At 39.7% G+C, this 24,981-nt stretch overlaps 1 protein-coding gene and 1 pseudogene across 1 annotated transcript in view; one reads left to right on the top strand and one right to left on the bottom strand.

Annotated features, from left to right (window-relative positions):
• Nucleotides 1-24,981, bottom strand: part of MAML1 (mastermind like transcriptional coactivator 1) — a 62,255-nt gene that overhangs the window by 5,621 nt on the left and 31,653 nt on the right. Inside the window, exons 2-4 of the mRNA XM_074212176.1 lie at nt 6,126-7,529; nt 4,325-4,585; nt 2,753-2,858 (exon numbers count right to left, since the gene is read on the bottom strand). Coding sequence (XP_074068277.1) covers nt 2,753-2,858; nt 4,325-4,585; nt 6,126-7,529 — 1,771 coding nt within the window. The remainder of the gene's footprint in view (nt 1-2,752; nt 2,859-4,324; nt 4,586-6,125; nt 7,530-24,981) is intronic.
• On the top strand, nt 11,239-11,827 carry LOC141505899 (jupiter microtubule associated homolog 2 pseudogene; annotated as a pseudogene).

The raw sequence follows: 24,981 nt of genomic DNA, 5'->3' as shown, positions 1-24,981 counted from the left end.
AGAAGAGAATGTTCCATGATTCTTTGGGGACTGATTTTTTACAAATAATTTATATCTTTTTTCCCCTCTCCTCCACATCTGAATCAAATTTCCCCACTAGCTATGTTGCTTCTGGACTTTTCTGGACTATCCCATCATGCCTTCCTTCCCTGGAAACTCATCATTGAGGAAATCTACTGCAAAATTATCCTGCAAGACTGAATCTGCCAGGACTAAGAAAAAAATATATTTTGCATGATTGCACATGTATGACCTACATTAAACTGCTTGTTGAATTAGGAAGGAGACAGAGGAAGAGAATTCTAGAATTCAGTTAAAAACTCTTTATATGTAATTGGAAAAAAATAGAATTCAAAATAAAAAAAGATGGAATCTGCCTAGTACTCATCATCCATTAGTACCCTCTGCCCCTGACAGAAGGGCAGGGCCAGGGGCTTTTCTAAGGAGAAGGTTCAGCATAAGACTTTTCCCCATTTCCCAGAAGTCCCACTTGTGTTTGGACTTTTCTGAACTTCTCTACCATGTGGGGTACTTCCCCCTCTCCTTTTCAGTTTCTATCTTTCCTCATCAGATTGTGAGTTCCTACTGGGCAAGAAATAAACAAATATGAATGAATAAACAAATCAATAACTGTATGTCTGTTCCTTGAGGGAACATAATTGGATTTGTATCCTCAGAACCTAGCACAAGACCTGACCCAGAGTAGGAACTTAATAAGCCTTTCCTGACTGATTGACAGAATATAAAACTAAACTGATTTTGTTGTTTGGCATCTTTGAGAAAAGTTTTAATAAAATTTTAGTAAGAAAATAAAGCTTCAGGGGTGGCTAGAGCACCAGCCCTGGAGTCAGGACAACCTGAGTTCAAATCTGACCTCAGACACTTAATAATTACCTAGCTGTGTGGCCTTGGGCAAGCCACTTAACCCCATTTGCCTTGCAAAAAAAAAAAACTTAAAAAAAAGAAAGTAAAGCTTCAATAGAGGCTTCATAATCATCTGCTGTTTTATGAGGTTCCTTATATACCATTAATATGAATTATATAGGGCTGTTCACATAAATTCCCCAATGGAGCTCTGCAGTAGAGTACATATAGGAAGATAGAAAAAGACTATAAATATCAATATAAACTGTCACCCCATTGTAAAATTTACCAAGTTCAGTACCTTGGATGAGATGAGATGAGAAGCAAATATTTACCCTCTACTAGGTGCAAGAAACCACTAGGTATTAGGAATATATCCTTGCCTTCAAGGAGCTTACACTTTATAGGTGAGACATGTTCCACATGTAAACATATTAAGTATATAGAAATTAAATTCAATAAATATAATTTTCAGGGAGCATCATAAGTGGTTAGAGGAGATCAAGAAAGATTACATCTAGGAGATGCGAATGTGACCTGAGCTTGGAAGAAAATTTTATTCTAAGAGGTCAAAGTAAGAAGGAAAGGCATCCCAGGAATGAGGACAGCTTGTGCAGAGATAGGAGATGGAATGCTGTGTGTGAGGTATAGCAACAATTAAATAACAAGACTACAGGAAGTAATCTGTCAATAATTTCATTATTAACAACATCTTTTATATAAGAAGTTGCCTCTCTGGGGTTGGCTAAATAGAGAGAAAGGATGTAAAGCAAAATTTATTGGGAACATACTTTCCTAAATCTCTTCTCATCTCAGCAACAGAAAAAGACCCAGTTATTAACATGTAGCTAATAGAAGCAAAGCAAATTTTCTCAGATAAATAGAGCAGGGGGCTAGAAAAGCAGAATGCAGACCGTAAGATGGGGTCATGACTTCCATAGGGAAGGCTTTATAGAGATCAGCTATGAACAGAGCCTTGAAGGGAAGGAGGGACTTAAGCAGATGGAAAATAAGGGTATGGGAGGCTGGACATTGCTTTTCTTAGGTTCCTTCTGGATCTCAACTTATCTTCTTAGGGTCCTCTAAACCCCAAGCCAAAACATGTTGGGATGGCAATTTTTGTTTAGTTGTTTGATGTCTGAGTTAAATATAAAGGAATAGAATAAAGGAAAGTTAGGTTAGGCCCTTAATACCTGATCTAGTTAGCTGTGGCACTGAAAGTTTTTGTCAGGTGAAATGAACCTAGTGGTGTCCTAGGTGGTGTCCACAGAAAGTTCTGACAAAGGAAATGTGCTGGCTTGGGGTTTAGAGGACCCTAAGAAGATAAGCTGAGATCCAGAAGGAACCTAAGAAGCCATCTAGTCCAATTTTCTCATTTTATAGATGAAGAAACTGAGGCTCACAAAGCTGAAGTGACTTGTCCAGGGTCACATCTGGACCTAGGAGCTCCAACTCCAGTCAGTGCTCCTTCCACTGTGCCATGGCACAAACTGGGGTCTGGGTTCAAACGCTACATCCGACACTTCCTATTTATGTGATTTTAACCAAGTCACTTAATATCCTTGGGTCTCAATTTCCTCATCTGTAAATAAACTAAATATAACCCTCTTGAGATTTCTGCCAGCTCTAGATTAATGATCCTATGAAAAAATGAATATATTGGGGCAGCTTGGTAACACAGTGGATAGTGCAACTGGTCTTGGAGTTAGGAGGACCTGAGTTCAAATCTGGCCTCAGACATTTGATACCTACTTAGCTGTGTGACCTTGGGCAAATCACTTAATCTCATTGCAAAAAACGAAAGAAATGAACATATCTGGAAAATTCTAGTTTATACTACATCCAACAGCACAACTATGTTTTGTTAACAATATTAAGTCTCTTTTACCTGCAAATTGTCCAACCTGCTGGTAAGTAGTCTGGTTTTGCTCTTGATACTGAGGTGGTGGTCGAGTCAGGTGTCTTTGAAACTGCTGTTCCTGACGCTGCTTTTCCTAGGAAAAGAAAAACAACAATTAGCAGAATTAGGCAGGGAAAAACCAATAAAAAGGAAATATCCCCGTGTTCTTCCAGCCTATATGCAGTAGTTATATGCAACAGCTTCTAGCCTATGCAATAGCTTCCTTTTAAAAGTAGAAAGGGGAAAAATTGTAAAACTCAAAATAAGTAACATCTTTAAAACTAGAAAGGAAGGAATAGTTGGGGAGCTGTGAGCTGCAGGACAGCCAGACAGAGCTCTAAAAATAAAAGCAAACTAAAGCAGTTAAAATCTTGGAAAACCCAGTCTGGAATTGCTGCAGTCTCTCTAGGTTCCTAAATCACTGCTATAGGACTATGTAATGTCGATATTTAATTAACTCCAGTCTACCTATCACTTCTAGGTTAAAAAATAAATTCTCTCCAACCTGATGCCAACCTCACTTTCTTGCCTCATCAGACATTGTCACCCATCCAGAATTCTTTGACTCAATTCAACTGGTCTTTTCTAGGATCATTCCATTCAATCTTCCATCTCTTGCTCTATTCTATGCCTTTTCAATGGCTCCCTCTCATATTTGGGATTCACTGTCTCCTCCCTTCCATATCATAAGGTCCCTCTCTTCCCTTAAGACACCTTTCCACATTAAACTGTTCCTGGTCCCACCCAATGCCCTCCCCTTCTCAAACTGCCCTGTATTTAATTACTTTGCATATATTTGTATTTATGCACTTTATATTTGTGATATGTACTTGTGGCTCCTCACCTAAGGATTATTTCATTCTTTAGTTTTCGTTTTGTTTTGTTTTTTTGGCAAGATAAGGGGTTAAGTGACTTGCCCAAGGTCACACAGCTAGTGTCTGAGGCTACATTTGAACTCAGGTCCTCCTGACTCCAGGGCCGGTGCTCTATCCCACTGCACTGTATTTCTCCACCCCTACCCCCATCCCCAGGCACAATGCTTTGTGGCTGAATGACTGAATAATTAGAAAAGTTGAACTCTTCTAAATCAAGAACATTTAACTCCACTTAAATATCTCAGTGATATAGAAGGAACCTTGAAAAACATCCTTTTTACACAACATGAATATAGCAGATTGAACTATAAGGACTATCAAAATAGCTGGGGTGGGAAGTGGAAGGACACTTAACCTCAGGTTCAAATGGCTTGTTTTTACTCCATTCTGAGTGTCAAGGACTAACAAAACTATTAAAAGATCTATTGTACCAGGTGACCGATTGTGTATAGTGCTACACAAGCCACCACTTCCATAAAGAGTCCACGTGGTGCACCTTGAGAATAAGGGCAGGAAATTCAATTAAGGAAATGACAGATTTGACCACCACAAAATATAATTTCTCAGCAATACAAAGCTGCCCAAGTCTACCAAACTTATCTTGGATGATAACTATTTGGGCCTGGCTCTGAAAGTGAATCCGGGAGACCTAAATCAGACAGTTTGAATATAATCTCTCATTTACCTGCTCGGCCAGAAGCTGCTGCTGTCTTTGCCCTATCAGAAAATGCTGCTGCTGTTGTTGCAACTGCTTCTGTTGCTGTTCCCTCTGCTTCTGCTGGTCCAGCAACAGCTGGTGCTGCTTCATTGCTGCTGCTTGTTGCTGGGTGTTGAGATAGGCAGCAGTGCCATGGGTACTTGCCATGGATACAGCTGGTGGCTGGGTGCCAACATTTGATGCTGGCACTGATACTGGGACACGAGGAACATTAGAAGGGTTCTGGTCCTGCCAAACAGATGTCACTTACAAGTTAGATACCGCAGAATTTAGAAATTGTGTTCCCAAGAGACTGAAGGAAAAACTGGTTCCCAAGTTGCTCAATAACTAAGTTTAAAGACTTTTTAAAAGGCTAAAAAATTAGTGAGCAATGCACTAGAGAGATGCAATACAGTGTGGCAGCAGGTGAGGTTCAATGGGGAAGCTCAATTTTTAAAAAGTCAACTCTCCTAGTCTGTTTGCTTTTTAAGGTCTTTCAATTGCCAGGGAGAAGGGGAAAGGGAAAAAGCGTTTACACAGTGCCTACTAGGGGCTAGGTATAGTTATACCAAGTGCTATTTACAAATATTATCTTATTTGATCCTCAAATCCTTACAACACTGCTAGGTAAATGCTGTTATTATCTTCATTTAAGAGTTAAGCAAAGAAAGGTTAAGGTAACTTGCTCAGAGAAGTATCTCAGACTATTCCTGACTCCTAGCTCAGATTGTGCTTCAATTGTCTAATCAAGTTATGGCTATTGATCTAATTAATTAAATTTTATCAATTCATTAATTTAATTTTATTTTCTTGTAAAATACCCCATTTACAAGTTTCTAAATGCTGAATAATATTACATTCTTTTTTTCCCCTTAGAATCTTATATTTAGGCTAAGGCATACTGGAAAAAATAATTTAAAAATTAAAACCAGTGAACAGAAAGGGAAATAAAACATAAGTTTATTAAAAATGAATGTGTTAGTATGTTCACTTTTTAAAAACTTCTCTTTATGTCTTTCTTCCTTTCTCATGTTTTTTTCCCCTTAGTTCTAATACCTCTTTTACAAAATGACTAATATATAAATATCTTAAACATGAAGGTACATGTACAATTTTGGATTGTTTGCCACCATGGAGAGGGAGGAAAGAAGGGAGGGTAGTAGAAAAATGTAGACTGCTAAATTTGCAAATGGATGGATGTTGAAAAACTACCATTGCATGTAACTGGTAAATAAAATAAAATTTCAACTATAAAAAAATGAACACAAACATCTTAGTGTCTGAGACACTAGGACAAGTCATGGATGGTACAAATGAACACATTTCACATGTGCCAGAGAAAAGGCTCCTCAGGGAGAAAAAAGATGAAATTGTTTGCGGTTACTAAAAAAGTCAGGGATTGTCTGCCTAGAGACACAGAACTGCTAGATAAAAATTGCGGCATTGAAGAAGTTGTGTTAACATTTTTCTCATAATGACTTAGGTAAAAACCACAGAACACGTGAAACACCAATGATGTAGCACAACAGTTATTCTAAGCTTTCTATTTAAAGAAGTTGTAACTTTAAAAGCTCAGGTACCATTCCCTAATTTGTCTGTTTGGCAAGTTGGAATTTTCACATACTGCATTTTCTTTAAGTCAGACATGCTTTTCAGTGTGTAATACACTAACAGCAATTGCTCCCCCCCACCTTTTTAAATTCCCACTTCCTTAGAAGCCCTCATTTTCCCACTATTCACTTCAACAGTTTATCCTATTACAAAGGAACAGAAATCCAAATCTGTTTACCTGGCTGTGGGGAACCAGTGGTCTGTAGGGAATATTTCCAGGCTTCGGTTTCAACATATACAATGCATTTTGTTCTTCATTCATATGAGGCAGTTGCTGTGGCAGATAAGCTAACATGGGTGCCTTATTCTGGCCAGATACTTGTCCACAATCAGCTTTGTAATGGGAAAGAGGTTTGGTGTTGCCATAGTCAAGCATGGACCCTTGGCCAGCCACAGAGTTCTGGTTTAAGGTGTTTGGCTGGTGAGTCAGCAGGCCTACGTGGCTTGGTTGGAGGTAATTACCTCCGGTTCTAGGAGAATTCTTATTGGTCATGCTGGACATCATGAGTTTCTGGTTATTGAAATCTTGTTGGTAAACCGAAGGGCTAGTTGGGTTCTCCACAGAGTAGGGGACAGCTAATGGACTATGAGAAGGACCAGATGGAGGCCAGTTGCTCATTTGTCCAGGCTGGTGAACTTGCTGAGTCTGCTGTTGGCTTTGAAGCATTTGATCTCTCTTCTGCTTGGCAGCTATCTGCTGAAGCTGGTGTGCAGAGGACATTTCTTTGCTCCCTCCAGAGCCTTGACCAGACAATAACACATTGGCTAGAGGCCTCTGTACATTCTGAGACTGGTTTGATGCCTGCATCATGGTCTGGTTGGGATTTTCAGCCCCTGACTGACTAGCAGCCTGGAACCCAGTCTGAGAGCCACCTATACCTGGTGAGGCTGTACTCACAGCTATGGAGGATGATCCGATAAAGGGCTGCCCTGAAGTTGTGGATCTTACTTGTGGAGAGCCTAATTGCTCCTGTTCAAAAGTTGCTGGCGAAAATTCAGTCTTAATATTGATATCTTGTGGCAATGGGGTTTGAGTAGTTGAACTTGAAGTCTCTGTATCCTTTTTCTCCTCAAAATCTTCATTAAATAGATCCTTCATGTCTTCATCAGGCACTGATCTATTAAGTTCATCAATAAGCTCCTTCCACTCCTGCTCATTAAGGTTTAGGTCAGGCATTAAGTTATTTTGAGACATAGAACCACCTGTTCCAGAGATCATACAGGGAAGGTCATCTACAGGCTCTTGTTTCAGTTCTTTATTCAAACTTATTTGAAATGAATCATTTGCATTACTGCTTCCATTTGAATGGAGGTTAGAATCTGGAAGACATTTTTTGTTGATGGCATCTAGTCCCAGTGAATGTTTTCCATTGGGCTGTAAAGCGTCTCCTCCAGATGACTTGTCCAGAGAATGCAGTGGGGACAATGGGGGCATCCCATTAGAAGAGACATTAACCCCAAGAGGATCTTCATGGCGTGGTTTCTTGTGCACAGAAAACATTTCTCCATACCCATTCTGTTGATCTCCATTCTGAGGGGAGCCAGCACTATCTCGATTCCTCTTCACCGATTCATGGAGTTGCTGAAAGAGATTTTAAATGTTTAACAACTTGTACTAAAGTCCCTCCTGTTTTTGTAGGTAATTCAAAAGAGTGACTACATTTTTTTTCTCATTAATGAACATCAATATTAATATGACTGATTACCTAGGGTGCTGATCTTAAGTTTCAACTCAAAACATTTACATTTTTGCACTGCTCTAATCTCCTTTCTTTCCTCTGGCTGGGGCCTTTGCACTCCATTTAGGCTAATCTGTTCACTATCCCTCTTCTCCTACATTACATTTATTCCTTCTCTTGTTCAAATTCTACTGTCATCTTTTATAGCCTAGATCAAGTCCTAAATATTTTCTTTTAATCATCCTCACTGCCAAAACCTCAGCTCATTAGGATCTTTCTTTCCTTTAAAATACCACATCTGTCCAACAAATATAATACTTTGTCACATTGTCCTGTCAACTGCTTTTTTCTTTTTAGGTTTTTGCAAGGCAATGGGGTTAAATGGCTTGCCCAAGGCCACACAGCTAGGTAGTTAAATGTCTGAGGCTGGATTTGAACTCAGGCACTCCTGACTCCAGGGCTAGTGCTCTCTCCACTGTGCCACCTAGCCACCCCTACTCAATTGCTTCTTAAGTAGATATGCTGTTTTCCCAATTGGCTGTTCTCACAATAATTCTTTTTTTTTTCGCAAGGCAAATGGGGTTAAGTGGCTTGCCCAAGGCCACATAACTAGGTAATTATTAAGTGTCTGAGACCGGATTTGAACCCAGGTACTCCTGACTCCAGGGCCGGTGCTTTATCCACTACGCCACCTAGCTGCCCCTTCCTCACAATAATTCTTTATGGAGTTCCTACTATCAAGGTGGAGAGAAAGCTATCCCACTCAAGTTGAGGCAATTTCCACTAGAGGAAACAGCAGTAGAGATCTGAATAAGGGTTACAGTGAACATAGACTATTGGAGAACCCAGAATAAAGTCCAATGTCATCTAAATACAAAGGATTTATAAGGAAGCAGGAAGTCATATTAGAAATAGAAATTCAAGGGTAAAGTTGCTATCAGATCAAGAGGCAAGATACAATGAGTATGGTGTAAATATTTGTCTTACTCAAACAAATGCTGAAGTTTCAGCCTATTATGAAAGTGGGGTAGATAAATTTCTTTCTCTGTGTCAAGGTACTTACATGGTCATGGGGCAGTCAATCTGTTGTTATCACCTCATGACTCAGCTATGCCATAGGAAGTTATGGGTTTTATTAACAAGTTCAGGTTAAATGCCATGTGAGTGAGTACTAATATAAGCTAAGTACTATTTAGGAAAAGGATGGGAGAAAAAAATTGGTAAAGAGATATACTGAAAATGGAAATAATAATCCTTGTCTTCAATCTGACTACCTCACCCCTATCAGACTGGCCAATATAAGAAAAAAGGAAAATGATCAATTTTGGAGGGGATGTGGGAAAATTGGGACACCAATGTGCTGCTAGTGGAGTTATGAACTGGTCCAACCTTTCTGGAAAATAAATTTGGAACTATGCTCAAAGGGCAATAAAACTGGGCATACCCTTTGATTCAGTCATACCACTACTGGGTGATTTCCCAAAGAGATCATGAAAAAAGGGTAAAAAACTCACATATACAAAAATATTTAAAGCAGCTTTTTTTTTGTAGTGGCAAAGAATTAAAAAGTGAGGGGATGCTCATTAATTGGGGAATGGCTGAACATTTGTTTGTGGCATATGAATGTGATAGAGTATTATTGTTCCATAAGAAATCATGAGGGACAGGACTTCAGAAAAACCTGGAAAGACTTGTATGAACTGATGCAGAGTGAAGTAAGCAGAATCAGAAGAACATTGTACATATTAACAGCAACATCATGTGATGGTCAATTATGATGGTCTTGCTATCTAAGCAGTTACAAAAATCAAAGACAATTCTAAAGGACCTATAAGGGAAAATATTATCCACACTCAGAGAAGGAATTATGGAGTCTGAATGCAGACCAAAACTTAATCTTTTCAATTTTTAAACTTTGTTTTATGTATTATGACTTTTTTCCCCTCTCTCATGTTTCCTCCCCCTTTTTGATTCTTCTTTCACAGTAAGATTAATATGGATATATGCTTAACATAGACATACATCCATAACCTATATTAGATTACTTTCTATCAAGGGAAGGGGGGAGAGAGAAGGGAGAAAAATGTGAAAATCAAAAATTTATAAAAAAAGATTATTGAAAACTATCTTTGCATATAATTAGAAAAATAAAATATTTAAGATTAAATGATGTGAAGATTGAGAGAGGCAGATACAAAAGACCTTGAAAATCCCTATTAAAATGTATGAGGGGGTGGCTAGGTGGCGCAGTGGATAGAGCACCCGCCCTGAAGTCAGGAGTACATGGATTCAAATCCGGTCTCAGACACTTAATAATTACCCAGCTGTGTGGCCTTGGGCAAGCCACTTAACCCCACTGCCTTGCAAAAAAAAAAGCCCTTGATATAAGGAATATGCCACAACCCACAGATGGTAAGAGAGAGGTAGGGCAACTGGTCAGAAGAGACTCTTTGATGACTCTGGGTACAGGACTCTGTTGCCCTGCCTATACTTGGCTCTGGGTGGCAATCTCAGGATGAGGAGGAGCACCAACATAGCAGAACTTGTGCAGGGGCAAGGAATCCTGGTCACCATTCTTACCACAGTGCTTATCACTCACAAACCAGAGCACAGGGTAGGAAAGTAGTAACCAAACCTCTCCTTAGAGCATCTTACCTTGGAAGAAATGAAAGCTTACAGATCCTTGGAACTAGCTATGAAAATAGTTGCACAAAAAACCTGAAGCCCTGTACTTCCACCACGAAGAAACAAAGTTCAATTTCAACATAAAGTTAAAAGTCAAGAAATAGGCTGAGCAAATGAACAAACACTAAAAACAGAACATGGACATAGTGATAGGGAAGCTCAAAACAAAAACTCAGAAGACAACTAAGTCAAAACATGTAGATGGAAAGCCTCAAAGAAAAATGTAAATTGGCCTCAGGTTTCTCCCCCTAAGTCCCCAAAAAGAATTCCTGGAAGAGTTCCAAAGGGATTTTTTTAAAATCAAAAAAGAGCTCAGCAGAGGAAAAATTGGGAAGAGAAAAGAGTGATGCAATAAAAGTATGAAAATGGTCAATAGGTAAACGAGGCACAAAAATACTGAAGAAAATAATACCTCAAAAAACAGAATAGGTCAAATGGTTAAAAGAGACACAAAAACCTTTTGTAAAAAGGTAGAACCGAACAAATGAAAAAATATATACAAAAGTTCACTGAAGAGAAAAATTCTGCTTTTTAATTTTTTTTTTAGATTTTTTTTGCAAGGCAATGGAGTTAAGTGGCTTGCCCAAGGCCACACAGCTAGGCAATTATTAAGGGTTTGAGGCTGGATTTGAACTCAGGTCTTCCTGACTCCAGGGCCAGTGCTCTATCCACTGTGCCACCTAGCTGCCCCAGAAGAGAAAAATTCTGAAATAGAATTGGGGGGGTGGGGTGGCTAGGTGGTGCAGTGGATAGAGCAATGGCTCTGGATTCAGGAGGACCTGAGTTCAAATCCAGTCTCAGACACTTAATAATTGCCTAGCTGTGTGGCCTTGGGCAAGCCACTTAACTCCATTGCCTTGCAAAAAAACAAACTAAAAAAAGTAGTATTGGTGAGAAGGATGCTGCCGCTGCTCTGGCCACTCCAGCTGCAGCCGCTGCCAGCATGTTCCAGGAGCGGGAGACCGAGGGTGGCAAGCCAAGCTCCAGGGTAATGAAACCCCCTGGAGGAAACTCAAGCAATCTCTTTGGAACTCCAGAAGAAGTTACTCCTTCAAATAGACCAAATAGAATGGCATCTAATATCTTTGGAGCACCTGAGGAACCTCAGAATACACCCAAAAGGTCAAATCCTCCAGGAGGCAAAGGAAGTGGTATCTTTGAAGAACCTACTCCTGTACAGGCTTGATCTCATTTGAATCCCCCTGGTGGGAAGACCAGTGATATCTTTGGGTCTCCAGTCACCATTACTGCACCCTTAGCACACCCAAACAAGCTCAAGGATCATATTGTTTTACGTGAAGGTGAAGACACAAAATTGCAACTTAGAGCTACAGAGAATACACCATCTTCCAAAGACCATGATGAGAAATGTGACAAAGGAAAGGAGGACCAAGCCAAGGAAACTGAATCTAAACTCATGATTGACAACCATGAGCCCAGGTTGTGCCCCAGGCCTCGTTCTCACAACAAAGTCCTCAACCCACCAGGTGGCAAATCCAGTATCTCTTTCTACTAAAGGAAGCTAATACCATCATCTTCAGACTAGAAACTCTTAGGGTGTCAAGATTTATAGTTTCTAATTAGTACAACTTGGGATGGGGTGGGGAGGGAAGGAATTGATGATTTATGTGAAGACTTTCATGTAGCTCGCTGCTCAAACTTGTCTTTTAGAAACATCAAGGGCTACATAGGACCAGGGGTCACAGAGCCTTTCAGGAAATAGAGAAAACAAATGTTGTCGGAGCAAGGAATTCTCTGGGTTTGCAACCAAGAATTAGTTTCAGATATGAGAAAATCTTTAATGAAAGAAAATGGGGAAAGAGTAAAATCTTCATAGGTACCAGGAACATCTGTGTTTTGGTGGGCAAATGTTCATCTAGGGATGGTCCTGTAGCAGAAATCATTGACAGTGTCACTGGGGAACTAAAAACCCATGTGAATGATGTGTTGAATAGCTGCCTGAGGGAATGCTCCCCTCCTTTGTCTGGTAAAAGGGATACAACTTGTGTTTCAGAAGGGTAATTAATCATTTACCTCAGAATCCTTAAATTATAGTGCTACAGGACCATTACCTTTTATGGGAACACTACTAATATTTGAGAAAACGGGTGTTAAATCTATTTGTGTCCTTTTAAGTTTGCCTTCATGATGCATTGTTCTTCAGACATCCTATGAGGTTTTTTGATCTCTTTCCCACAACAGTCTGGGAAAGACTCACTAAGATGCATCTTGAAATGTTATTGCACTTGATTTGACCTCTGCAAGTGCTTATTAGTTAATTTTCGTTTTCTCTTGTTTATGGATCTATTCTCCATGGCAGATTTTTGCTACCAGATCATCCGGGGCATCTGTAGCTTGTCATTTGGAAAGCTCTTGGCCTGATTTTAAATCCAAAGGTCTGTCATATATATGAGAGAAAGTTGGATCCGTTATTAACTGATTTTTAAAGTGAATAATATCTCCCTGCCATTCTCTCATAAGCCTTAAATGCCTTTGACTGCCTCTGAAGTTCACTAATTGTGAACAAACTACTTTCACAAACCACAATTCTTTCCTAACCGAGAGGAATGGGGCCTTATAGTCTTTTTTTAAAGGCCTTATTAACCTATTTCTTTTTGATAATTTGATTATTCATATTTTTCATTTTTTTAGATTTTTTATTTTTTTATTCATATTTTTCTAAGACTTTTTTTTTTACTGTAAACAGTTGATGGGGAGACCAAATCACTGAGAACCTTTAATTTTTTGAAATAAACATTTTGGACAATATTTAAAAAAGTCAATTTTAATACTGTTCAAATACCAGCTTGATGAACTGCTGATGATTTTGAAACCATATGTGAAACCTTAGTTATAGAGGTACACTGAAGAATAAATGGAGTCACAAATCTCTACAATATTCTGTCTAGTGAAACTGGAATCATTAGATCTAGAAATTAACTAGATTGGCAGCATAATATCAAGTGGATAAATAGGAGTTTTTCAAGTGGAAATAATGGCCTACAATTTTCTTGAAATTTTTTTCAGTCTGACTAAATAACAATAAAATTTATAATTCCATACAAAAAAAAAGTAGTATTGGCCACATGGAAAATGAGTTACAAAAGCACTGAAGAAAATAATTCCTTAAAAATTAGAATTGGACATGCAAAAAGTAATGACTTCATGAAACATCAAAAAGCAATCAAACAAAATCAAAAGAACTTTTTAAAATGTTAAATATTTCTTTGGAAAAAATTATCTGGAAAATAGATGGAAAGATACATTAAGAATTATGTACCACTAAGAGATCTTATCCCAAAGAAATCATAAAAAAAAGTAAAAGGACACGTACAAAACTATAACAATTCTTTTTGTGGTGGCAAAGTTGGAAATTGAGGAATGTCTGGACAAATTGTGGTATATAACTGTAATACACTTAATAACCTAGCTGAGGGGTGGCTGGTGGAGCAGTGGATAGGGTACCGGCCCTGGAGTCAGGAGGACCTAAGTTCAAATCTGGCCTCAGACACTTAATAATTACCCAGCTATGTGGCCTTGGGCAAGTCACTAAACCCCACTGCCTTTCAAAAAAAATAATAATAATTACTTAGCTGTGTGACCTTGGGCATGTCACTTAATCCCATTGCCTTGCCAAAAACCAAAAAAGAAAAAAAAAAAGGGAAAAGAGAGAAATGATAGACAGAATTCAGAAAAACCTGGAAAGGCTTGTACACATTAACAGCAATACTGTGTAAAAATCAACTATAAGAAACTTAGCTCTTCTAAGCAGTACAGTGATTAAAGACAATGCCAAGATTTGTGATAGAAAATACCATCCACATCCAAAGAAAGAACTATAGAATTGGGATGCAGACCAAAACATGCTATTTTCACTTTTTTAAAAAAAATTTGGTTTTTGAGGGGAGGACCCAAGATGGCGGCATGAGAACAGCCTTTCCTAGATATTCCAAAAACCTTAAAATTATGGCTCTAACTAAATTTTTGAGAGACAGAACCCACAGAAAGATTCAGTGAGGCAATTCTCCATCCCAAGGTGACCTGGAAGATCTTGGGAAAGCTCTGTTCCATGGGGGTGGGGGCAGCAGCACAATCAGGAGTATCATACTTGTGCAAAGGAGCTCCATTCTTCCAGGAAAAGCCCCAGGGTGCCTGGGTCTCAGGCAGTACCAGCTCTTAGCAGCAGAACCAGTTTCCTGACCTGCAACCCAGGTAACACCAAATGCAACTTGGAAGATCAGTCGGGAAACCTCTGCCAGAGCAAGCATGAAGCCCAGGCCAGCGTGGCCCTCCTCAGCCAGCCACAACCATTAGCGCTGCCCAGATTCCAGGAAATAGAAGCAGGTACACAGAGTCGCCCAGCAGCTGCTTCCAGAGCACTCAGGTCACGGAAGGTAAGGGGTAGCAGTCTCTCCTCTGGCCCTGGGACAGGACTGCTGTGCTTTGTCCATATTCAGACCCTGCTCATAGTCTGGTACCCCCATTGCCATAGAGCAGGGACCCTCTTCACAGCTCCACGACAGGGGGTGCACTTGTGGCTATCCACAGAACAAAGCACAGGCCAGGAGAGTGGTCAGAGCCTCAAATAGGACCTCGAAGGAAGTGAGGTCCTTGCGGGGGTGACCCAACAATACTCAAAAGCTCAGGAACTCCCCAAACCAGGGCACAGGTTGGGGAAATGAGTAAACAGAAAAAAAAAAAGTAACCTGACCACAGACAATTACTTTGGTCCTATGGACAACCAATACACACACTCAGAAGATGTAAAAGCTTCCGCATCTAAAGACTCCAAGAAATATAGAAGTTGGGCTCAGGCTATTTCAGAGCTCAATAAAGATTTTGAAAATCAAGTTAGGAAGAGAGAAGAAAAATTGAGAAGAGATGAGAGATATGCAGGAAAAACATGAAAACCAAGTCAACAGCTTAATTAAGGAGATCCAAAAAAATACTTAAGAAAATAACATACTAAATACAAGTTTAGGTCAAATGGAAAAAATAGTTTGTAAAGTTAATGAGGAGAAAAATACCTTAAACAGCAGAATTGGCCAAATGGAAAAGGAGATAAGAAAGCGCTCTGAAGAAAACAAATCCTTCAAATGTAGAATGGAGCTAAAGGAAGTTGATGACTTTGCAAGGAATCAAGACACAATAAAACTATCAAAAGAATGAAAAACTTTATGAAAATGTGAAACATCTTATTGAAAAACAATGGATTTGGAAACCAGAACAAGGAGAGACAGTTTAAAAATTATTGGGCTGCCTGAAAGTCATTATCAGGAAGAGACTTGACCTCATTTTTAAAGAATTTCTAGAACTATGGGGGGGGGGGGGGTGGAGCCAAGATGGGGACAAGAGAGGATCCTCTCATAAAACTTCTAAACTAAGGACTCTAACTAAATGTTCGAGACACAGAACCCACAGAGGGACCCAGTGCAGCAGTTCTCCTACTCAAGGTAACCTGGAAAGGAGCAGAAAGGCTCTGCTCCCCGGGTTGGAGGGGCGGCCAGCCAGAGCAAAAGAACTTCAGCCTCCTGGAGGCAGCCCCAGGGCTCTGGGAGCCCCAGCTCACAGCAGCTGGGGAGTCTCCTGAGCTATACCCCGGGGAACACCAGGCACAAAGTGGGGGAACAGCGTGGGACCTCTGCCAGAGCGAGCACATGGAGCCCAGCCCTCAGGGTACACAGCAGGAAACAGAAGCAGGCAGAGCCCATAAGCAGGAGCCCCCAGGGCATGAGTCCATTGAACTTAGGGAGGGGAGTGAAGAGAGAGAGAGAGAGAGAGAGAGAGAGAGAGACTGTCGAGCTCTGTCCTCTGCCCCTGGAACAGGAATCTGGGGTTCTGACCACATTCAGATCCTGATTGCAGTCTATGCCCCCCCCATAGAACAGCAGGGCCCCCCCCCACCTCAGCCCCATGGCAGAGGGGGGCACATATGGTCATTCACAGACCAGGAGGGAGGACAGAGCCTCACACACTGAGACCCTTGTGGGAGTGTCCCAAAAGCTCAGGAAGCACCTCAAAACAGGATAAGTCTGGGAAAATGACCAAGCAGAGAAACAAGAGGCACACCATTGAGAAATATTTTGTCTGTGAGCCCAAGAAGGATCAAAACACTCAGTCTGAAGATGAGGAAGCACAAGCTACTTCATCTAAAGACTCCAAGAAAAACAGAAATTGGGCTCAGGCTATGACAGAGCTCAAAAAAGACTTTGAAAATCAAATGAGGGAGTTAGAAGAAAAACTGGGAAAGAAAGGAGAGAGATGCAGGAAAAACATGAAAATGAAGTCAGCAGCCTAGTCAAGGAAATCCAAAAAAATGCTGAAGAAAATAGCATGCTAAAAACCAGCTTAGGTCAAATGGATAAAAAAGTTCAAAAAGTTATTGAGGAGAAGAATGTTTTAAAAAGCAGAATTGGCCAGATGGAAAAAGAGATAAGAAAACTCTCTGAGGAAAACAAATCCTTCAGACAAAGAATAGAACTTAGGGAGATTGATGAAATTACCAGAAATCAGGAATCAATACTTCAAAACCAAAAAAATGAAAAATTAGAAGAAAATGTGAAACATCTCATTGAAAAAACAACTGATATGGAAAACAGATTTAGTAAAGATAATTTAAAAATTATTGGAATACCTGTAAGTCATGATCAGGAAAAGAGCCTTGACATCATTTTCAAAGAATTACTACAGGAAAATTGTCCTGATGTCCTAGAAGCAGAGGGCAAAAATAGAAATGGAGAGAATCTACAGGTCCCCTGGAGAAAGAGGTCCCAAAAAAACAACCCCCAGGAATATTATAGCCAAGTTCCAGAACTCCCAAGTCAAAGAGAAAATATTACAAGCAGCCAGAAGGACACAATTCAAATACTGTGGAGCTGCAGTCAGGATCACACAGCACTTAGCAGCAACTACATTGGAAACCTGTAGGGCTTGGAATATAATATACCAGAAGGCAAAAGAGCTTAGAATGCAGCCAAGAATCAACTACCCAGCAAGGCTGAATGTCCTCTTCCAGGAAAAAAGATGGACTTTCAATGAACCAGGGGAATTTCAAATGTTCCTGTTGGAATGGCCAGAGCTGAACAGAAGGTTTGATCTTCAGATACAGGACTCAGGTGAAGCATGGAGATTGGAGGAGAGGGGGAAAATATGAAGGACTTAACGAGAATGAACTGCATGTATTCCTGTATAGAAAAATGACACTGATAATACTCATATGGACCTTCTTAATTAACAGAGTAGGTAGAAAGAGCTTTTATAGTTGAAGCACAGGAGAAAGCTGAATTTGAAGATAAAATATGGTGTAAAAATGGAGTCAATAGAAAAAAGGGAAATGTGATGAGAGAAAGAAAAAGGAGAGGGGGCATAGACCAAGATATTTCATATAATAAGATTTTTCTTTATTACAATGAGCTATTGCAATGATATGGAAGGAGGGGGAAGGCAAAGGGGAATGAGGGAATCTTCACTCTCATCAGAGGTGGCTAGGAGAGGAAACAGCATATATACTCAATGGGGTATAGACATCTGGAGTAAGAAGGAGAGGAGGGGGGACAGGGGGAAGGGGAGGTGATGTGAATGATAGAGGAGAGGATGGACCATGGGGGGAGAGTGGTCAGATATAACACATTTTTTTTTTTACGTCTTACAAGGGGCTGGGATTGGATGGACTGTCGGAGACCATAGGGCCAGGTGGATGCTGGGCTTAAGGGGTGGTATGGGGGCTCGGGGCATCTTGGCCCCAGGGCCAGGGATCTGTCTGCTGCCCTACTTGGTTACCCTACAGCAAGTTAGTGAAAGGAGGGAGTTGCAATCAGCAATGGCAACGGTAGAAAAATATGGAAGTAACTTTTGTGATGGACTTATCATAAAGAATGTGATAGGAGTGGCTAGGTGGTGTAGTGGATAAAGCACCAGCCCTGGAGTCAGAAGTACCTGGGTTCAAATCCGGTCTCAGACACTTAATAATTACCTAGCTGTGTGGCCTTGAGCAAACCACTTAACCCCATTTGCCCTGCAAAAATACCTTAAAAAAAAAAAAAGAATGTGATCCACCCGTGACAGAGTTGGTGGCATTGGAACACAAACTGAAGCACATTTTTTATTATTATTATTATTTTTTGGGGGGTGCAGGGTAAATGGGGCTGGGTGGCCTGCCTGGGGCTGCATAGCAGGGTGATCGTTGGGTGTCTGAGGCCAGATTTGGACCCAGGTACTCCCGGCTCAAGGGCCAGTCCTCTGTCCGCCACCCAGCCACCCTTACTGTTATTACTATTTTATTTTATTTTATGTTGGGTCTTTTTTTCTTCTTTTTTTGGTTTTTGCAGGGTAGTCGGGTTGGAGTGGCTTGCATGTCACACAGCTGCGTGATTGTTGGGTGTATGGGGCTGGATATGGGCTTGTGTGTCCTGGCTCCAGGGCTGGTGCTCCATCCACTGCGCCGCCTGGCCATACCTACAATTATTGCTATTATTTACTTTTTAATTTTAACTTTTTTCTCTCCCCTTTACTTTATCGCTCAAGTGAGGCTATATTTTTTTTGGGGAGGGGGTATTTTGTTTACTCTTAAACAAGAATATTTTATTAATGTATAAAAAAACATTTGTACAAAATGAGAATGAATAAATATTAAATTAAAAAAAAATTTCTACAGGAAAATTGCCCTGAAATCCTAGAAGCAGAGGGTAAAATAGAAATTGAGAGAATCCACTGAACTCCTACTGAAAGAGATTAAAAAAAAACTATATAATAACCCCTAGGAATATTATAGCCAAGTTCCAGAACTCCAAAGTCAAAGAGAAAATACTACAAGCAGTCAGAACAAAACAATCCAAATATTATAGTGCTGCAGTCAGGATCACATTGGATTTAGCAGCATCTACAATAAGGGCTCACAGGGATTGGAATATAATATTTCAGAAGGCAAAAGAGCTTGGGATGCAACCAAGAATCAACTACTCAGAAAAACTGAATATCCTCTTCCAGAGGAAAAGATAGACTTTCAATGAAACAGGACTTTTTGCAAGGTGGTGAGATTGGATGGCCTGTCTAGGACCATGGGGCCAGGTAGCTGCTGGGTCTCTGGGGTGGGATGTAGGATTGGGACCTCTTGGCCCCAGGGCTGGTACTCTGTTCACTGTGCCACTAGGCTGTCCCACAATACACTTTGAAGAGGGACAGAGTGAAAGGAAAGAGAAAATATAATAGCTGGTAGTAGGGAGAAATGGATGGCGCGAATTACAGGTAGCAAGGGCAAAAATATGTGGAAAAGTATGGAAGTATGGAATTATGATAAAGAATGTGATCCACCCCAGCGACAGCTGATGGTATTTGAACACAGAATGAAGCACATTTTTTATCCTGTTTCACTTTATTTCTCATAAGACTTTTTATTTTTGTGGGGGAGATTCTGTTTATTCTTACAAGACTATTTTAGTAATGTGTAAATAAAAAAAGAATGGAAAAAATTGGTTTTTGTTTTTTCTTTATGGATATTTATGTATATAAATATGTATAGCAGCTCTCTTTGTGGTAGCACCAAACTGGAAACAGAGTGGTTTCACACACTCCACTGCACCCTCCCTCCCCCCACCCCCAATTGTTCTGATTCTTCTTTGTAGTTATTGTTTTTTTTGCAAGGGTTAAGTGGCTTGCCCAAGGCCACACTGCTAAGTAATTATTAAGTGTCTGAGGCTGAATTTGAACCTGAGTACTCTTGACTCCAGGGCTGGTGCTCTGTCCACTGTGCCACCTTAGCCACCTCCTGATTCTTCTTTCACAACATAACTAATATGGAAATATGTTTAATTTGTACCCTGTATAATCTATATCAGATTACCTGGGGAGGAAAGGAGAAAAATTTGTAACTCAAATTCTTATCAAAATGGGGGCAGCTAGGTGGTGTAGAGGACAGAGCACCGGCCCTGGAGTCAGGAGGACCTAAATTCAAATCCAGCCTCAGACACTTAATAATTGCCTAGCTGTGTGACCTTGAGCAAGTCACTCTTAACCCTTAAATAACAAAAAAACCTTAAAAAAAATCTTATCAAAATGAATGTTGAAAATTACATGTAATTGAAAAGACTAGCAGCTCTTGACCTTGGGCAAGTCACTCTTAACCTTTAAATTTAAAAAAAGATTTTTAAATTTTATTCAAAAATACTACTACTGGACCACCAGAATGACAATATCAAAAAAGAGCCTAGAAATCATCAAGAAAACTGTCCTAATATTCTAATCCTGAAGGTAAAATATAAATGAAAAGTAGGAGAAGAAAAAAAAACAAGGTGGAGAGCTAAGAGAAGGGAGGGTTGGGGGAAAATAGAAATCAGAAGCAAAAGAAATTTAAGGGGGCATCCAGGTAGCAGTGGATACAGCACTGGTCCTGGAGTCAGGAAGACCTGAGTTCGAATTCAGTATCAGATATCTACTAGCTGTATGACCTTGGGCAAATCACTTAACCCCATGGCCTTGCAAAAAAAACAAAACAAAAATACATTTAAGAACTGGCAGGGTAAAAGTACATGATAGACAAACAAGACAGGAAAAAATAGGATGGGGGAATATATAATATTCATTCATTTTTAAAAATCATCTAAATTTTTAGAACAAGTCTTCATTTCTCAAATATATAGAGAACTGAGTCAAATTTATAAGCACATATGTCATTTCCCAATTGATAAATGGTAAAAATATGAAAAAGCAGTTTTCAGAGGAAGAAATAAAAGCTATCTATAGTCATATTAAAAATGTTTTATTGATTAGAGAAATGAAAATTAAAGCAACTCTGAGGTACCACCTCATACCTATCAGATGGGTTAATATGACAGAAAAGGAAAGGGATCAATGTTGGAAAGGATATAGGAAAACTGGGAAACTAATACAAAGTTGTGAAATGACCCAACCATTCTGGAGAATAATCTGGAACTATGCCCAAAGGGCTATAAAATTGTTCCATAGCCTTTGACCCAGCAATACCACTACCAGATCTGTACCTGAAAGAAATCAAAGAAAAAGAAAAAGGATCTTTATGTATATAAATATATATAGTAGCTCTCTTTGTGGGAGCACCAAACTGGAAACGGAGGGAGATGCCCACCAATTGGGGAATGTAATAGAATACTATTGTGCTATATGAAATGACAACAGGTTGATTTGAGAAAAACTTGGAAAGAATTACATGAACTGATGCAAAGAGCAATGAGCAGAACCAGAAAACACTGCCCACAGTAACAGCAATATTATATGATCAACTATGAATAACCCAACTATCATCAGTAATACAGTGACCTAAAATAATTCTGAAGGATTTATGATGAGAAATGCTATCCATTTCCAGATAAATAAGTGATGGGATCTAAATAAATATTGAAGCACAGTATTTTCACTTTTATGTGTGGGTGGGGTGGGGTGGAGGTTGGTCAATGGATTTTTTTTTTTAATAACATGACTAATGTAGAAATGTTTTATGACTGCACATATATAATCTAAATCAAATTGTCTTCTTAAAGAGGAAATAGGGAAGGCAAGGAGGTAGAGAATTTGGAATTCAAAACGTTAAAAAGTGAATGTTAAGAAATAATTTTTATGTGTAAATGTGAAATAATAAAATATTTTTAAAAATATACTATAAAGGGGGTGGCAGCAAGATGACTGTGTGAAGGCAGGAATTCTAAGAAACTCATTCACCCAAAAAACTCCCAAAGCCACCAAATTATGACTCTAGTCAAAATTTAGAGGGGCAGAACCCACAGAAAGACTGAGTGATGCAATTTCCCAGTCCAAGATAACTTAGAAGTTCTACAGGAAAGGTCTGTTTCACCAAGGACTAGGGATTGAAAAGAGCTGCAGAACAACTGCAGTGCAGCACAGTTGGGCTGGAGAAAACTAACTCCAGCCTTCCAGGAACAGCCTGTGGGACATCTAGGTCCCTGGAGGTGCCCGGGTACATGGTAGATGGGGTGTTTTCCAGATCTTTTGGCCCAGGGATCACTGGGGACAGATTGAAGGGGTGGTGAGAGAACTCTGCCATACCAGAGTGAGTTCAGAGCAGCCCTGCAAGTGAGTATCTGCAGCAGGAATCAGTGGAGCCACCTAGCACTTCCAGACCTCCCAGCCCACAGATGGTAAAGGAGGTTAGGGGAGATTGCAGAGGTCTTCATGTTCTTCCTGGGGCAGGATTCTGCTGTATGCCCACACTCAGCCCCAGGTTGCGGCCTGAGTCCCCACCACAGCTGAACAGGGACTCCCCTTACAGCTCCAGGGAAGAGGGGAGTGCTTGTGGTCACAGACCAGAGCAGAGGCAAGAGAGCAGTCAGAGCCTCTCATAAGACCATGGAGGAATTTAGGTCCCTGTAGATTGTTTCCAAAACCTCCAAAGCCTTGGAAGTGCAATAAATCAGTTACAGGCTGAGGAAATAAGAAATCAACAGAAAAAGAAGAATGTGACCATAGAAAATTACTTTGGTCCTATGGAGGACCAAAATATATACTCAGATGATGACAAAATTGAAGCTTCTGTATATAAAACCTACAAGAGAAATAGAAAATGGATTCAGGCTATGGATGAGCTCAAAAAAGACTTTGAAAAGCAATTAAGGGAAGTAGAGGAAAAATTGAGGAGAAATGAAAGCAATGCAGATAAATCACAAAACCAAATCAGCAGCTTGATGAAGGAAATACAGGAAAATAATGAAGAAAGTAACATGTTAAAAACCAGTTTAGGCCAAATAGGAAGAGTAGCCCAAAAGGCAAATGAGTAAAGAATGCCTTAAAAAGTAGAACTGGCCAGCTGGAAAAGGAGATAAAAAAGCTCTCTGAAGAAAATAACTCCTTCAAATATAGAGTGGAACTAAAGGAAGCCAATGACTTTGTGAGAAATCAGGAAGAAATAAAACAATACCAAAAGAACCAAAAATGTTAAATATCTCATTGGAAAAACAACAAACCCCGAAAAACAGATTCAGGAGAGATAATTTAAAAATTACTGGGCTACCTGAAAAGTTACAACCAGGAAAAGAACCTAGACTTCATTTTTTCAAGAAATTATACAGCAAAATTGCCTGAGACCCTAGAAGCAGAAAGTAAAACAGAAATTGAGGGAATTCACTGATCACCTCCCAAAAGAGATCCCAAAAGAAAAACTCCCAGGAATATTATAGCCAAATTCCCAAACTCCCAAAGTCAAAGAGAAAATACTAAAAGCTGCCAGAAAAAAAACAACACAACAATTCAACTATCATGGCTCTATAGTCAGGATTCACAGGATCCGGCAGCATCTACATTAAGGGCTCATAGGGCTTGGAATATGATAGTCCGGAAGGTAAAAAACTTTGGTTTACAGCTGAGAATCAACTACCCAGCAAACATCCTCTTTCAAGGGAAAAGATGGACTTTCAATGAAACGGGACTTTCAAACTTTCCTACTGAAACAACTAGAGCTGAACAGAAAGTTTGATCTCCAAGTGCAGGACTCAGGTGAAGCATAGAGGAGGTAAAGGAAAAGGACTAATTATGAGGAACTTAATGATATTCAACTGTTTGTATTCCTGCATGGGAAGAAGATACTGATAACTCATATGAACCTTCTCATTTATAACAGCAGTTAGAAGGAGCATATATAGACAAGGCCAGGAGGGAGCTGAATATAATGGTATAATATAGTAAAAAGATAAGAGTCAGTGGGTAATAAAGGAAAAGCACTTGGAGGAAGGGAAAGGAGAGGGAGAAGGGGCTAAGATATTTCACTTAAGAATCAAGAAAAAGCTTTTGCAATGGAGTAGAATGGAGGAAAGTGAGGGGGAATGAATGAGCCTTCATTCTCATCAGAAACGACTCAGTGAGGAAATAACATATACACTTAGTAAGGTATAGAAATCTATCTTACCCTAGAGACAAATGAGAGGAAAGGGATGGGATAAGGGGGAATGGGGAGAAGGGGGGAGTAGATGATAGAAGAGAGGGAAGATCATGGGAGAGGGTACTCAGATTCTGAACAGGGACAGGGTGAAAAGAGAGAGAGAGAGAGAGAGAGAGAGAGAATAGAATAAATGGGAGAGGGGAGGAATAGAGTGAAGGGAAATACAATTAGTAATAGCAACTATGGGGAAAAATATTGAAGCAATTTCTCTGGTGGACTTATGATAAAGAAGGCAACGCATCCCAGAGACAGATCCATTGGAATCTTATCTCTCAGTATTCTTGAGGTTTCTCTATCTTTTTTGAGGTGGAGGAGGTTTACTCTCAAAGATTATTGTAATAATATAAAATAAATAAACCAAGAAAGTGAAAAAAAAATTATTAAAAACGAAAACATGATGGCTGGTTTCCCAACTTTAAAAGTCAATTTTCGTTTCAGTTTCCTTCCTTCAGTCACTTGTGTTACAAAATACCAAAAAATCTACACCACTAGAGGGATTTCCCTGTCCTTATAAAATCACGTATCTGGACTAAAAAATAAAATCCCAAGAAAAATTCAAACTTATTTGCCTGGTATAATCTAGTACCTTTTTATCTCATATTCTCCTATGTAAAGTGTAGAGTTAAATTGGATGACTCAAAACTCTGACTCTGCTTAATGGGTTCTGTACTTGGTTCACTCAGTCTTTCTTTCTTCCACAACTCCTATCCTCATATCAGAGAACTTCAGGACACATCTTGATTATTTCCTTA

Source organism: Macrotis lagotis, chromosome 1 (genome assembly GCF_037893015.1).
Source record: "Macrotis lagotis isolate mMagLag1 chromosome 1, bilby.v1.9.chrom.fasta, whole genome shotgun sequence".
Classification (NCBI taxonomy): domain Eukaryota; kingdom Metazoa; phylum Chordata; class Mammalia; order Peramelemorphia; family Peramelidae; genus Macrotis; species Macrotis lagotis.
Note: the sequence above shows the minus strand (reverse complement) of the source record. Positions and strands in the feature narration are given on the sequence as shown.